At 50.3% G+C, this 14,978-nt stretch overlaps 7 protein-coding genes across 7 annotated transcripts; 3 read left to right on the top strand and 4 right to left on the bottom strand.

The window, feature by feature from the left end:
* Positions 1-143: 143 nt before the first annotated feature.
* Positions 144-911, top strand: N7515_001648 (uncharacterized protein; the record flags this gene model as incomplete). The annotated part of the gene is made up of 1 exon (XM_056662392.1): positions 144-911. The coding sequence occupies one exon, from the start codon at positions 144-146 to the stop codon at positions 909-911; it is 768 nt and encodes a 255-aa protein (XP_056524505.1).
* Positions 912-2,075: 1,164 nt separating this feature from the next.
* On the bottom strand, positions 2,076-4,103 carry N7515_001647 (TolB family protein; the record flags this gene model as incomplete). The annotated part of the gene is made up of 1 exon (XM_056662391.1): positions 2,076-4,103. One exon carries the CDS (start codon positions 4,101-4,103, stop codon positions 2,076-2,078), a length of 2,028 nt encoding a protein of 675 aa, XP_056524504.1.
* Positions 4,104-5,711: 1,608 nt separating this feature from the next.
* N7515_001646 (NAD(P)-dependent oxidoreductase) lies at positions 5,712-6,976 on the bottom strand (the record flags this gene model as incomplete). Its single annotated transcript, XM_056662390.1, has 6 exons — positions 5,712-5,980; positions 6,036-6,205; positions 6,259-6,430; positions 6,487-6,643; positions 6,702-6,886; positions 6,940-6,976. 6 exons carry the CDS (start codon positions 6,974-6,976, stop codon positions 5,712-5,714), a joined length of 990 nt encoding a protein of 329 aa, XP_056524503.1.
* Positions 6,977-7,412: 436 nt separating this feature from the next.
* nop7 (mRNA-binding ribosome synthesis protein NOP7) lies at positions 7,413-9,550 on the bottom strand (the record flags this gene model as incomplete). The annotated part of the gene is made up of 3 exons (XM_056662389.1): positions 7,413-9,313; positions 9,377-9,475; positions 9,529-9,550. 3 exons carry the CDS (start codon positions 9,548-9,550, stop codon positions 7,413-7,415), a joined length of 2,022 nt encoding a protein of 673 aa, XP_056524502.1.
* Positions 9,551-9,715: 165 nt separating this feature from the next.
* N7515_001644 (GPI-anchored transamidase subunit GAB1) lies at positions 9,716-11,211 on the top strand (the record flags this gene model as incomplete). The annotated part of the gene is made up of 5 exons (XM_056662388.1): positions 9,716-9,857; positions 9,912-9,976; positions 10,040-10,242; positions 10,295-10,914; positions 10,973-11,211. The coding sequence occupies 5 exons, from the start codon at positions 9,716-9,718 to the stop codon at positions 11,209-11,211; spliced, it is 1,269 nt and encodes a 422-aa protein (XP_056524501.1).
* A 91-nt stretch (positions 11,212-11,302) lies between these two features.
* On the bottom strand, positions 11,303-12,303 carry N7515_001643 (N-terminal L-serine N(alpha)-acetyltransferase NAT4; the record flags this gene model as incomplete). The annotated part of the gene is made up of 2 exons (XM_056662387.1): positions 11,303-12,093; positions 12,222-12,303. The coding sequence occupies 2 exons, from the start codon at positions 12,301-12,303 to the stop codon at positions 11,303-11,305; spliced, it is 873 nt and encodes a 290-aa protein (XP_056524500.1).
* Positions 12,304-13,304: 1,001 nt separating this feature from the next.
* N7515_001642 (zinc-dependent alcohol dehydrogenase family protein) lies at positions 13,305-14,552 on the top strand (the record flags this gene model as incomplete). The annotated part of the gene is made up of 4 exons (XM_056662386.1): positions 13,305-13,466; positions 13,564-13,953; positions 14,007-14,453; positions 14,508-14,552. The coding sequence occupies 4 exons, from the start codon at positions 13,305-13,307 to the stop codon at positions 14,550-14,552; spliced, it is 1,044 nt and encodes a 347-aa protein (XP_056524499.1).
* Between the last annotated feature and the right edge of the window lie 426 nt (positions 14,553-14,978).

The following is a 14,978-nucleotide window of genomic DNA, read 5'->3' as shown; positions in this document are numbered from 1 at the left end:
TCGAGTATTTAGGTCACGATGAGATCCCCCCAAAATCATCATCAACAAGTACAGCAGTTCAATCAACTAGCGTTCTAACTTAACCTATCAGCAATACATTTCTTCCATTATTTGTATAGAATTTCCGTTCCACAATCATCAACATGTTGAAATCCCGAACAACCTTGCGCCTTTCCTCCCGTTTGGTGCAGAATGAGGCAACACTCAACGCAATCTGGCGACCACTTGGGCTTGATAACGCTTCCTCAGCCACCCTCCGCGATGGTGTTCTTCGTGTCATCCGCGCTGCTTATAATCCGATCCTCAGGGAGCACTTGGAGTTGGGTCTCGACGCGACGACCATGTTCCGAAGGAGAGGCACTCCTGAAAGGTTCCAAGAGGCGGTCCTCCTTCGAATTGGAAACTTGCCAGAGCAATTCCAAGAGATTACGTCTCGCCAGGAGGATATCCTGGGTGAAGTTCTGTACGATATCTTGAGATTTTATCGATTCACAGACGGAGATCACTGGCTTCAAACGGATGATGAGAAGGGCGATGAGGAGAAGGGCGACGAGGAGAAGGGCGACGAGGAGAAGGGCGATGAGGAGAGCGATGAGGAGGAGAGTGATAAGGAGGAGAGCGATGAGAAGGGCGATAAGGAGGAGAGCGATGAGGAGGAGAGTGATAAGGAGGAGAGTGATAAGGAGGAGAGTGATAAGGAGGAGAGTGATAAGGAGGAGAGTGATAAGGAGGAGAGTGATGAGGAGGAAGAGAGTGGCGAGGAGGGTGACGAAGGCGATGATCTTAAGATTCAGGTTGAGATGGACATTGACCCCAAGGGAGGTAATGGCGAAGGCTCTCCTTCTGGCCATAAGCGTAAATTTGATTGGGAGGAAGAGGACGAGCCCAGCAAAAAGCGAGCTGTACAGTAAATAGTTCTATGTGTACTTTGCGCCTTTAATGGTGCACTCTGTTGATAGGTATCTAGGTTTCAATATTTTTGCTTTACGAGTATTGCTTGAAATGTGAAGCGACACGTAGATCCAGAATCCAGAATGAATCATAAATAATCCAAGATTGGTTTGTCTCAATGTAACATGGTCAGAGTCTTGTGCATTGTGGCTTTGTCGGATCATTGGGGTGTGCATGATGAAGGGATGGTGGTGGAATAGTGCCCTCTGGTAGGATCTTATTGGACTCGTCGGATATGCCATGTTAAGCTTGAAAGGCAGCATCCTCGTCAAACCAATTAAGGTCCAATTTGAGGCCAACAATATAGCTTCGTTGATATCCCATCGTGGACAATATACAATCTCCGTTTGGGGCAAGAAAAAGAGACTGAACCAGACTCCTGGTCTTAAGTCCACGGTACACCCGAGGGCATGAAATCCGAGCATACGATATCGGACATTTGACACGAAATATGCTAGTAAAACCTATTATCTTCTCAGGTGTTTAGTTAAGCAATTCCGAGAACCTGGACTCGCGTAACTCGTGAGAATATCTATGGGAGTACGCGGGTTTATTTCCTCGGAATGGCTTACCGTGAGATCTTAGCGTCCCCACATGCGGCAACCTTAAATATTAAAAGGAGCAACACATCAAACATGCTTGCTCAGAAGTCTCACTCAAATTGTTCGATCTGGTGTGTCTTTGAGGTTCACTCGGGGGGAAACACGCCATCGGTTTACCGTATGAGTCGGTGAATTTTGGGACTTTGATGCGAAATTCCCCTTATCTCCAATAGTCCAATGGAATATGTCGAAATCTGCGCACGCGAACAACAAATGCAATATCATTGCGAATCAACCTGTTGAGCTAGGACTGGCCTGCCGGGATACGCAGGCAGCCAGAGACCAGGTCCCTCCGAAAATGTGTCAGTAGTATTCGTTAGAATTCTTAAGTTCGGGTCAGGGAACAAAGTCTCGAAAAGATTCACCAGTTGACGTAGCGACTACGCGAGTAACGATGCTATTTCAATAATCTTTTAGACCAACAGGTCTATTCAAGGTTCACAAACAACAAACAAGAGGTAGCGCAAAACCGACACTCCGACAACAAACAAAACCATCACGCGTTGTACATTTCAAGTGCACTTAAAACCCATCCCTTGTAAGGAACAACGGCATCGAATCCTCCCAAATGGAGTTTGTCAAAGGACGCTTATTGGATCCATCAGGGTCCATAATCATAATCTGACCATAGGGCTGGAAGGTCCGGTCGTACAGAGCGCACTCACACCTGAAGCCGTACATTCCCGAGGACCACATGATCTTTCCGTCCTGGCGCCAAACAGCGTGCGCATCATTAGCACCGCTGGTGGTCAGGACGCGGAGATCCGTGCCGTCAGCGCGGATGGTGCAGATGTCATAATTTGTCGGGTTAATCTTGCGGGTAAAGAGGATGAGCTTTCCATCTTGCGAAAAAGACGGTAGGTTATCCCAACTGCTGGTAAGCTGGGTGATCTTCCGGGTCTCCAGGTCGAGTATGCGTAACCCAATTTCTGTCCCGTCATTGTGCATGAGCGTGTTGGGTCCCCAGACGCGATAGACGAGCTTCTTGCCATCCGGGGAGAAACTGGGAAACCCACTATTGAGCTTGCCTCCATCCGTAAGATTCAGCTGACTATCAACAAGCACCTCCGTGTAGCTTCCGTTGGCGGTGGATCGCATAATCCAGCCTCCGTGCACATCACGCTCGTCAAACCACGAGCCGACTCCAAACGCAATCCAGTCGCCATCCGGGGACCAACTTGGGTAATATGCCCCACGCTCGTTGTGCGTGGCTGACGCGCGATAGATGAGGTCGCTGTCGCTTGAGCTGTATACTGACAAAACCTCATTGCCATTAGTGTCAAAAGTGAGTATCGAAGCGTCACCATGCTGCCTGTGGGTGACAGCAATGAGCTCATCTGACGAGAGCTGGGGGAATACATAGGTGAACCTGTAATCCCAGTCGTTGTCCCAGCTATATAACTTCTTATAAAGGGGACGAACTGACCAGTCAACCTTCTCGTATACTACAAGCTTCCCGTCTGGCGACCATGAGGGTGAGCGGATATCGGCTGTGTAGCAGGTGCCGTCAGTGTGATACAAGCCGTCATTTTGGCCGCCTTTCACATGATATCCAATTGTGGTGTTTGTCACATATTGTGGAAATGTCTTCACATTAGGACCATCAACCTCCACGCGACGGTCGGTGCCGTCAAGTCTAATCGAAACGATAGCGGAGCTTGTATTGGCCAAGGACTCAGGACGGTGTGCATCGTATGTGGCATTACGAGTCATCTCGTAGAATACAAGCCGCTCCTCATCGGGTGACCACTTCGGCGATCCAAGAGAATAGCGAGTCCGGTTTGTAACAAGACGAAGGTCTGAGCCATCAGGACGAATGACATAAATGGCGAGCTCTTGAGTGTGTTCCCAGCCGGCGAGGCCGTTAAAGCTAGGCCGTCCATGGCCATCCCAGATGGTGTTGCGGTCTGAGGAAAATGCAATCCACTCTCCGTCCGGTGACCAAGCAGGACGGAAGTTCCCATGCATCATATCTGGATCTGCCCTATTCGCTGGAGTATCGGTAATATTCCATTCGGTACCAGTGTCCAGGTCCTTGATCCAGATATTGGCCTCGAAGTTGTTGGCTGTCGAAACATAGGCTACCAATGTCCCATTGGGTGAGATCACAGCACTGTCTTCGACTGCTGGAGATGTCACGATTGGCTGTAAGTCCGACCCATCTGGGCGCACACGCCAGATATCGGAGTTTCCATCACCGTTGCGCTCACTGGTGAAGCTAATCCATTGGGCATCAGGAGAAAAATCGGCGTGGTATTCATAGACGGGATTCTTCAACAAGGGTCGCTCATTGGTTCCGTCTGCATTGGCAATGTACAATTTGGATTTGGCCGGGGAGATTCGGTTCATCAACATCACACCCTTTTTTCCAGCCGCGGAAGAGGCCGTAGCGGAGCCAACAGCCGGCGTTTCTCCGGTTGGAATGGTGTCGCGAGCCAAATTGGCGTGGGGATTTGCGCTGCTGCCGACATGAACACCTGCATCTTGGGCATAGGGACAGGCCGCAAGCGCGGGGGCGATGGTGAATCCGAGTAAACATACAAGACGCATTCTAGATATAGGGATGAGATAGGGGAATCTTGGGAAGCCAGAGAAGCAGACTTAGGAGAATGATTCAGTACCTGGCCGTTGGGGAAGATGGTCAAGGTTGCCCACCACATTTAAACATGGGAGCCTTCCCAGGTTGGACGGAAGCATCTCTTAGAGTAAAGTTATATACGTGTCGTCCCTTTCCAAGGTTCCTCGCGGTAATCTAGTCCCAATGTCGGAGCAGTTCTGAGCTGAAGGCGTAATATACAAGGGTCAGTGAGCTTACCTTTTAACTCCTTGGGCCGGCCTTGTTTCTTTGTCAGATTTAGAGAAAGAATAAGTAGACTTTATTTCTACGTGAGCGAAGGCTACATGGACGAATATGAAGGTGCTACTTATGAATATGGCTCTCAATACCATTGACCGGCTGCCCAATAGCTGATGGGCTGGTGTATTCCCAAGGAAGATCAATGGTTACATTGAGAGGGGACAAACGGGCAGGTGTAAGTATACTATTATCGTGCGGCAGAGGGGGCTAGAAGCAGCACTGCCAGGGGTATCCTTGGTTATCCATTGCCCATGGCACCCAATAGTCAATACGCACCTGCACCTGTATGTCAGGAAGTACTAACAATCGCTCGCAACATAACTAGAGCAACCTTTCGACATTCCAAGTATCGATTTCCCTCTTTTTCCGAACAAACTTATACATTCTGACCCGACAGAACTACGCCAATTGTCCGAGGTCTGTAGCTTGATTCCATTAAGCCCCTTAGTTGGCGTTGTGTGACACTTGGCCGGCCAAATTCAGGTGAAAGAAGGAACTACCGGGCTTTACCTCGGGTGGACCTGCAGCATAAGACATCGATGCGAGCTGTCATTTGAGTCAATGGACCGCGATGTCGGTGCAGCACAGTCATCTCAGAACACCTAGTTTGGACTGATCTAGAAAGCACTGTCCAGGGAACTGGGTTCCAAGATGTGATAGAATGTGGTACAGATGCCGATGTCGCCATGTTGTTAGCAAATCTATACGATGTCGCATTCGAAGCAAAATATTCCTCAGGATTTAATCTCTCAGCCTAATTGAATGTCCCACCAAGAAGAGACCTAGCATAATACACATGGAATGACTACGATAGGCAACAGGAAAATGTCCAATCGGTGTGTATCCCTGCCAGGCCCAGGTAGCAGTGAGACGTGATGGATGAGGGAGCTGAAAGCACCCGACTAGGATTGAAGCTGCGTCAGTCGATGGCGTATTATGGGCTTGGTCTACAACCTGGTTGATTGTCCAGCGCCAGATTGAAATGCAGCTGAGGTTTAGAGAAGTACACCTTCCTGGCTCTTTCGGTTAAATTGTGCGAAGGGTGAGAAGCATTCCGTGTCACACAGCCGATCGGACTTCGCCTATCTGGCTCTATCAAAGGGCTTTGCGAGATGTCTGGGTTCTGAAGTGACAAGTCCTGCATGAGATTCGGCGCGTATGACCTGAAAGTACGTTTCCTTCGAAGCTTGTGGTCGATCGGAACTCAGTCGCAGGAGCTTAATCGGACCGCCCTCCCATATTGGGCAACGTCAGCCGAAGCGCATCTCACGTAACTGATCAGTTCTCTACAATAGCGCCCACTATTGAGAGCCCCCAGTCTCTTTGGCGGAATCTCGTTCCTTCACAAAGGTATTCTCAAACTCAAGCCCAGCGTCTTGGCGGATGATACCGTACCCAGCCGACGAATCTAAGGAACGACCACCATGGGCGTCTGCGAATGTTTTCGCCCGCGTCATATTTTCCAAAGCCACCTCAGCAACCTTCAACCTCATCCCAGCGTCTTGGGCGGAAGTGACACCATGCTGAACATCCTTAATACCTAGCTCCAGACTGGACCAAGGGGATTCACCTAATGATAACATCAGTAAAAGGCGAAAGACAATATCTGAAAATGATGTTATTACCTTCTCCTGGAAGGTAAACGCCTTGCGTCATACGCGTGGAGGTAGAATGCATCAAGCTTCCGAAGTTCAGCTCGAGCAGCTTCTCAAGTGTGGCTGTGCCGAGTTCGCTTTTCTCTGCAAACACTTGCGCTTCTCCAATAGTCTCCATCATTCCAGCAATGATAAAGTTACTGCCGAGTGTCAACAAGATTGACTTGCACAGTATTGAGGCAATGCAACTCACCCCAGGGTCTTGAGAAGACTCGCTTTTTGAGGCTGCTCCGACACTACCATCACCTGACTAGCAAGAACGCCTTTCACAAAAGGCGAGACAATCTCAATTGCTGCTTTAGGGCCCGCCATCCCCATCAAAACAGTCCCGCTCTCTGCGGCCGGCGTGGCTCCGAACACCGGTGCTGTCATACCATGTGAGGAACTGCGGATCATTAACACGATTAATAGGGATACTTACCAGCAATAAGGCTTGCTCCACGGCTCTTCAGCTTTTCGTTTGTTTCTTTCGTCGTGTTGGCATGCACGGTCGTAGTGTCCACAATGATCTTGCCATCGATATCTTCAGCAGACAAGATTTGGTCAACGATGCCAATCAAGGCAGCGTCATCGCTCGTCTTAGTGCTGGATGTCAGTTGTCACTATCACGTACCAGAATACAATCCATATACTCACCGATATGAATATCAGATCACATTCAGCAACAAGCTGTACGATAGATTCGCATCCGATACCGCCAAGTGACTTGAGGGGTTCCCCGCGAGAAGCCGTCCGGTTCCAGTACCGCAACTGTGGTCTACCTTCGCGCTGGAGAAACTTCTGAATATTTCGAGCCATTGCCATGCCCATACTTCCAAGTCCTGATCGGGATTAAAAACGTCCGGTGCGGTTTGGGCTTGGTTGGTTGCCGTACCTATCCATCCCACAACCGGATGCTCAGTTGACGCCATTGTTCAGACACTCTTGTTCAGCGGTACCGAGCTTATGTGCAGATTGACCTAATGTATGTTTGCTTATGCCGGAGACACAATGGGAAAATATAAAGCTGAGGGCCTGAGGCTCACGCGCTTCGGCTTGAGCCGAAGCTGACTCATCGTTCTAACCAATCAAATGCAGGCATCGGGAGAACCTCCGAATCCCTGCAGTATGCACTTGTTGATTCGTTTCAATTGAGGTCATCAGTAATTGTCTATGATAGGCGTGAATCGCTACTGGGTTTGAACTACTCGCTGTTCTACTTGAGGAAGGCCAAAACCTGTACATGAGACTGGGATTTGATCCCCATACTAGCATTAAAACTTCACAAATTTTTGAGGTGCCTATACATGGGACATATCCTAACCGCAAACGCCCGCACTATCTAACATGCACAATTCAACCCAAGCTTCAGTTCTTCTCGGCCTTCTCACCCTTCTCCAGCTTACGTCTCTTCGAGCGAAGCTTAGCCGACTCTTCAGCGGTCTTCTTGTTAGAGTACATCATCTTCTCGAGCAGCTTGCGCTTCTTCCGGCTCATCATCATCTTCTGTCTCTCGAGCTCCTCGTCCTCGCTGCGCTTCTTGGCGGCGACCTTCTTGGACTTGGATGACTTCTTCTTGGCTGCCTCGTCGGTGCCATTGGATGTGAACGGCAGGCCGGCGGCTTCGGCCTCGAGCTCCTTCTGGTGCTGAGTGCGAGCGGCCTCATCGTCATCTTCAGACTCAGATGCGGCTCCGTCCTCGAATCCACCGAAGTCTTCATCTTCCTCGTCGGATTCCTCCTCGCTATCGTCATCGTCGGTGCCGGCGACATCCATGCCACCGTCGACAGACTCTTCCTCAGATGCCTCGGCCTCGGCGGCCTTGGTGTCCTCTGTGGGCTCATCTTCCATCTCCTCGTCACTGTCAGAGGCCTCAGCGGCAATCTCAGCCTCATCCTCCTCCTCTTGGTCAGCAAGAGAGGCGCGGGGGTCGTAAGCGCCGCGAGTAGGCTTAACCCAAGGGCTCAAATGGGGAGGCAGAGTGGCACCGGGTGCGTAGAGGTCAGCGCGGAGGAGTTTGCCTTCGTTAACACAGTCCCAGACCCACTGGGGCTGAACATAGGTACGGCCAGGGATGCGGGTTCCAGGCTGGACCTTCTGAACGGCATTCTCATCGGCAGCCGGAATGGCGGGAAGAGACTCCTGGGGAAGTGAAGGACGATCGACGATCTGGTGGGTGATGCGGGGGTCGCTCTCGTCGTGAGTGAAAGCTCCATCGCCGAGCACGGAAGCCCATCCAACGCGCGTGCAGCCGAATGAGCGGAGAATGAACTCCAGAGGAGCCTTGGGGGCTTCACGTGAGATGTAGAACACGAAGGGGGCGAAAAGTGCACCGGCCTCGTTGCCGCTCATGCCGGGTTGGGGGAGGGTATCGGCCTCGGGAGCGGCGGGCTCGAAATGGTCGATGGCATCGGTTGACTCCTCAGGAGCCTCGGCCATTTGCTCATCTTCGGACTGATCCAAACCGGCCTTCTTGATCACCTTATCAACCTTGGCTTGGAGTTCCTTAGAGACCTCCTTGTTGGAGTTGCCATTACTCTGGGCCTTGCTGGCCTCGATAGCCTTAGGCACCTCACCGACTGCACGGCCCTCGAGAGTGAAAGCGGCCAACTCAGCACCGTTCTCATCGCTGCGGGTATCGAACTTGGGAGGATATCTCAATCCAATTGATGAATACAAGCGGAAGTTGACGAAGCCCAGCAGGGTGGTGTAAAACTCGACGAAGGTAGCCATGATACGGTAATCGACATCGCCGTTGACACGCTGAACGAAACGGTATGGCACAAGCCACATGATATCTTGTCCCTGAATGGTAGCCTGGTAGTAGATACCCTTAATGGAAAGGAAGGATTTGCGCAGTGAGTTGGTCATGATCAAGTAATGCTGGAACTCGTGGCAAAGGCGCTGGCAGAGCGCAACGGTCTTGGAGGGAACATAGTCGGTGGAAGGGAGGGTAGCGAAGAGGAAGAGAAGAGACAAAGCGTCGTCGAGATCACGGAGGGCGTCAATAAAGGTCGGGTAGCGCTCTTTGATGACATGGTCCAAGGTGAGTTTCGGGGCGTGGTTCTTTTCTAAACGTGAGGCATCGCTGACTTCTCCACGGCCGAGAGAGCGGGCGATCTTCTTTGCAAGGGCCTTCTGGTCACGGAACTTGTTAAGAAGCGGCTCATGCAGTAGATACTGAATGTCCTTGGTGTAGTAGAAGGTTGTGTTGGGCGTGGAGGTCTTGGAGGCCTTCTTCTTATTACGGGGCTCGCGAGGGTAGATACCTGATATCGGAGATTGTGTTAAACTTGCGATTCAATTGCAATACCCAGAGGAGAGAAAATTACCCTTGAAGATGCATAGTCGACGGAAATCCGGCAAAGAGATCTGAAGTTTGCGCACGGCCTGTGTTCTGGTAATGTAGTTCTTGGCCGAGCCAGAGGTACCTGAAAGAACTGTCAGTCAAGCCAATTGAAATTTCCGGTTCATTTGCGCATACCCTTCTTCTTTATTCTGCCCATGGTGAAAAGTGGTTGTCAAAAGTTATAAACGGCTGCTGATAAGAAGAAGAAAAATTTCTCGATAACTTTTTTTTCTTACCGCAACAACTTGGTCCGTGCACCGAAGGCGGAGAGCGGGCTGGTCCCAAGGGCCAAGCTGGTATCAACAACTGAACCTCACCAGTCATGGCGATAGACCGGCGGAAGATTGCTGTGTTCGGCGCAGCCTTTGTGCTGCGTCTTCTTCTTATATGTATTTTTCCCTCGCTGCCGGATCTGTTGACTGGGCGAGTTGAAGTCTCCACGCCCGTCAGTAGCTTCAAACGCCGTACGTGTCTCCGACCATTGACGCCACATTCTGTAGACTAACTCCGATTTATAGTGCAAGAGGGCTTGTTTTTGTACACGAGAAATGTCTCCCCCTATGATGGCGGCGTCTTTCATCAGGTTCGTGGATCTATATCCGGTTGAAACTGTTCTCCGAATTGACAATTCGATCCGACGATCTAGGCACCACTCCTGTTACCTCTGTTCGCCTTACTTCCCGACGCGAAAAGCTCACCTTTACCGACTGCTATCTTCTACTTCCTCGTCGACCTGTTGAATGCGCATGCTTTGATCTCCATTTCTGCATCCGGCCAATCAGTCCAGTCAAGACTTCACTCGGCGGTTCGAAAACACGTCCGATGGGACGGAGTCTCTGTTGCAGCATTGTGCGATACTCCAGTCTGCTAGTCATATATTCACATACTTACCGATTGATAGGTTTTTGTTCAATCCTTTCACCATTGCGACATGTTTAGCGAGGTCAACAAACGTTTTCACCACATCGGGAATCCTCTTCGCCGTTTCCAATGCCGTCGGAGGCAATAGCATCAACGCCATGCTAGCCTTAGGATTCGCCTCCTACTTGTCTCTATACCCTGCGTTGCTATTTATCCCATTGGTCCTATTGTGTTATGACCGACGGCTGCAGGGACCAGCCCCACCAAATTCGACATCTTTCATTGTTCAACATGGTGGCCTGTTGCTAGCCACAGTCGCAGGCCTTCTCGGGCTCTCGTGTCTGATTACCGGCAATTTCTGGGAGTTTATCTCAGCGACATATGGCTTCCACCTCCTGGTACCCGACTTGACTCCCAACGTGGGGCTGTGGTGGTATTTCTTCATTGAGATGTTCGACTCATTCCGGGAGTTCTTCCTCGGTGTATTCTGGCTTCACCTGGCCAGCTATGTCGGGGGCCTTACGGCTCACTTCCGTTCCCAACCTCTATTTGTTATTACCTCGCTTTTAGGTATCTTCGCCATCTTCAAGCCGTACCCTAGTATCTCGGATGCATCATTGTTTTTCGCGCTGCTACCACTGTACCGGCACCTTTTCCCATGTGAGTATCTTCAAGCGTTGTATGTGCGTCCGAGATCAGCAGGACTGACCCGATACAGTGATGCGATATACGTTCTTCGCAGGCGCGGCAATCCTATATTCCAGCCTCCTCGGCCCTGCTTTCTACCACCTTTGGATCTACGCAGGATCTGGAAACGCCAACTTCTTCTATGCTATTACCCTGGTGTGGAGCCTTGGTCTCTCAGTCCTACTAGCCGACGTCATATTCGCTGCTATCAGAGACGAATGGGAGCAAGAGAACCCAGAGCGGGTGGGCCTGAAGGTCCGACAGGTGTAATGTATGCATATTGGTTCCTTTTTTTACCATATTCTCGCTGTGGTGATATCACCTCGTAGCATTAGAACATCCAGCAAGAGATACCCAGCTATCACAATTTCAGCCTTTTCGACAAAATCAAATAGCCGTACTCCTTAATAGTCCCGTTGCGCAACTTCCGCGGTCGGGGCGAGAACTCATCAACCTCATACCCAAGCCGCTCATAGAACCGCCGAGCAACCTCATTCGACTTGAAAACCGTCAACATGGCCTTCTCCAAGCCAACAGCCCGACCAATGCCCTCCATCCGCTCCATAAGCACCCTCCCGACGCCCCGCCCCCGGGCCGTCGGCGACAAGTGGATCTCGTAGCAGTAAACAACCTCCTTCCCATCCTCGTAGGTAACCATAAACGACAAGAATCCGAGCACGTTCGGAGAACCAGAATTGCCCGTCTGAACCAGCTCGTCGCGATTCTCTACGGCCTTTCCATCGGTGACCTCACTCTGCTTCTCAGCCGCAGCGTCCGTCCCACTAGAATTAGAGCGGAGGTTTGGCAGGTCACGCAGAATTAGATATTTCATATCAGGCAACTTCATCTCTTTCCGTTTCTTGGTACGCGACCAGCCGCCACTCGCAGCGGCAGCGTAGTCCTCGCTAGATGTCTGCTCGACCAAATCGAGACATGCTTCCAGATCGGAGGCTCGAATCGTTGCTGCGGAGTAGATCTCCATTGGTAGTCCGGCGGTATCATCTTGGCTCAGCTGTGGCTGGTCCTGGACTTGTATTGATTGATTGATCCCATCGTTTTTCAATGGATCACCTTGTGTGAGCGGAGTCACGTATTGAGCGATGAAGTCCTCGATGGATAGTGCGTTGGTCTGTTCGACTACCGCTACCGACGCTGGGGGATTGTTAGCATGCTTCACATCTTTTGGTTCGAGGTTTGAGCAGATCTCGTAGAGCAACGCATGGAGTCATCATTCGGGATGAAGGGAGCTCGGCTACGTTGCGAGAGTGGCATCTACACACATTTGTTGGAGACGCGTCTTGTTGCGCTGCGCGCTCTTTTGGACTTGGATTTCGTGATACGGCCTTCTTTCACGGAGGACATTGTTGAAGGTGCTAATGTGCCTTGAGTTGGAAATGAGCAGGTCCTCGATCAGGGCAATTCAGTGTGTGTGGCTCCAATGCATGGAGTTTGAAGGTTCATGGTATGGAGATTGTTGTTCCCGACTGGGCTACTGGGCGATGGCCCGGCGGCCTCGGTTTTGGACTTCAAGGGAGACGCGCCCACCACGTCCTTGCTATTCTTTTACTTTTATTCTAACTCAAGGCCGTTGATCAGCTTAAAATCCTGTGGGGGCCTCAAAGGCCTGATTTTTCGAAAATCTAGTAGTTGATATGTTCCTTTCGGATGAACGGGCTACACTATATGTACCGGCGAGGTATCCTACCTACTTCCATGCCTCGAAGTCAGCCCTTCAGTGCGCGGGTACGATCCATCCACATGAGTCCAAAAGACCAGCATATCTATACATTTACTTAATGATACCTAGGGATAATATGTGCATCAAGGTTTAATCATACATAACCTTGCTCTTGACATGTGTGAGTGTGATATGCACTACTGTGTAAGCCCGCTCGCTAGCGGCACTTCCAATACCTTCAACCTTAGGTTCGAGATTGAATCAACGCCAATTTCCAGACCACGGAGTAAAACATATGGGAATGCAAGAAACACGTACTTGTGACTGTCAGTCTGTCCGAGGTCCTTGAAGTTATCAGTCGACTTACTTCCGAGCCTTCCGAGCTACAGGCATAACGTGCAGGACTAGTACATTCGATATTTCTGAACTGCGTTCACAACTTCTATTTTCACCGAACTACATCGATCGACTGTGTCAATACCTGAAGGAGTCATCATCTACGAAGTACAGTCCCCGGCCCAATGGCCTTTTCCGCTCATGGATCTTTGTAACTATGATGAATCATGTGGACCGCAGGTCCGCAGAAATAGGCTGCATACGTCATGGCCATATCAATCCCCTCCGTCCGCACCTCAACATTCTTGTACGCTGTTTGAAACAGATCAAACGTATATCAAATTGAAACATGTCGCCCTCAACTATGAAGCAGTGGTATATTAAAGATGCGGAGCACGACCTTGATGGCCTTGTTTACCAGGACGCTGCCGTCCCTAAAGTCGGCGAGAATGAAGTCCTCGTAAAGCTCGAGGCCGCATCGCTCAACTACCGTGACTTGATTATTCCCAAGGTAAGCCATTGCAATCAGAGCGGAACTTTCACCTTACGCAATCGTCTTAAGTCTACTGTTCCCTCGCCCAAAATGATCTCTAACTTATTTTCCACAGGGAAAATATCCATTCGCTCTTCAGCTGCCCGTAGTACCAGGCTCTGATGGCGCGGGTGAAGTTATCGAAGTGGGCGCCAAAGTCTCCCAGTTCAAGAAGGGTGACCGTGTAGCCACTCTCTTCAACCAGGGCCACCAATATGCCGAAATTGACACCTACGCGGCCGGGACTGGCCTGGGTGGTGTCGTTGATGGCACCCTGCGCGAGTACGGCTCTTTCAATGAACAGGGTCTTGTCAAGGCGCCGAAGAACCTTAATTCCATTGAGGCTAGCACCCTGAGCTGCGCAGCACTTACCAGCTGGAATGCCCTGTACGGTCTGAAGCCTCTGAAGCCCGGCCAAGTTGTTCTCGTGCAAGGAACTGGCGGTGTCAGTATGTTTGGATTGCAGGTCAGTACAGAAGCTATCGGCTATAGATGAAATATGATACTGACATTACATAGTTCGCTAAAGCCGCTGGCGCGACTGTCATTGCGACAACCTCTTCTGAGGAGAAGGCGCAGAAGCTCAAGAAGCTCGGTGCCGATCACATTATTAACTACAAGAATGACCCCAACTGGGGCGAGACTGCTCGGAAGCTGACCCCCGATCAAGCCGGTGTGGACCACATTATCGAAGTGGGCGGTAGTGGAACCCTCCAACAGAGCTTCAAGTGTGTGAAGCTGGAGGGTGTTATCAGCGTAATTGGATTCCTTGGAGGCGTGGACCCCAAGACCCAGCCGACTGTTCTGGAGGCACTGAACCACATCTGCACTGTCCGTGGTGTCTATGTCGGTAGCAAGGCTCTCATGAAGGATATGGTTCGCGCCATCGAAGCCAATGATATCCACCCCGTTGTGGATGATAAGGTGTTTACTCTGGACCAGGCTAAGGAGGCTTATACTCACATGGTAAGTTATTCCCAATCTGTGAGAAGTGTTTAGTTGCTAACAGGTGTGATGCAGTTTGCCCAGAAGCACTTCGGCAAGTTGGCTATCAAAATCAACTAAATGGTGTAGAAGCATTCTCAACCTTACCATGCGAAATTGAGTCAGACATTCATCAATCAACTAGTTATGTGTTATGTAGTCCCACAAATGCGATAAATTGCCCCGGCTATATGAAAGATTGTTGTCAGTATAAATTGAAGTGTACTCGCAATTGGGGTCTTTCACAAGGGTATGTCTAAAAGTAGTCATTGCTACCCTTCGTAGTACTACCTTCGGGCTTCACCAACTTCCTACCGAATCAGCAGACCTGAGTAGTTCCCCGCCTCGTGCGGGCATCCGAAGCCAAACGAATCTCAGCGATCTATCTTCTTCAACGTTACACTGATATAGACAGGGTCTTCATAATCTCTATACTAAACTCTAATATCTGGAATTATTCAATAAAGAAGCCTTTGACACTTGCGGAGTTGCGGCTACTGCATCCAA

Source organism: Penicillium bovifimosum (assembly GCF_028826915.1).
Source record: "Penicillium bovifimosum strain IBT 22155 chromosome Unknown utg000002l_segment0_segment0, whole genome shotgun sequence".
Taxonomy (NCBI): Eukaryota; Fungi; Ascomycota; class Eurotiomycetes; order Eurotiales; family Aspergillaceae; genus Penicillium; species Penicillium bovifimosum.
Note: the sequence above shows the minus strand (reverse complement) of the source record. Positions and strands in the feature narration are given on the sequence as shown.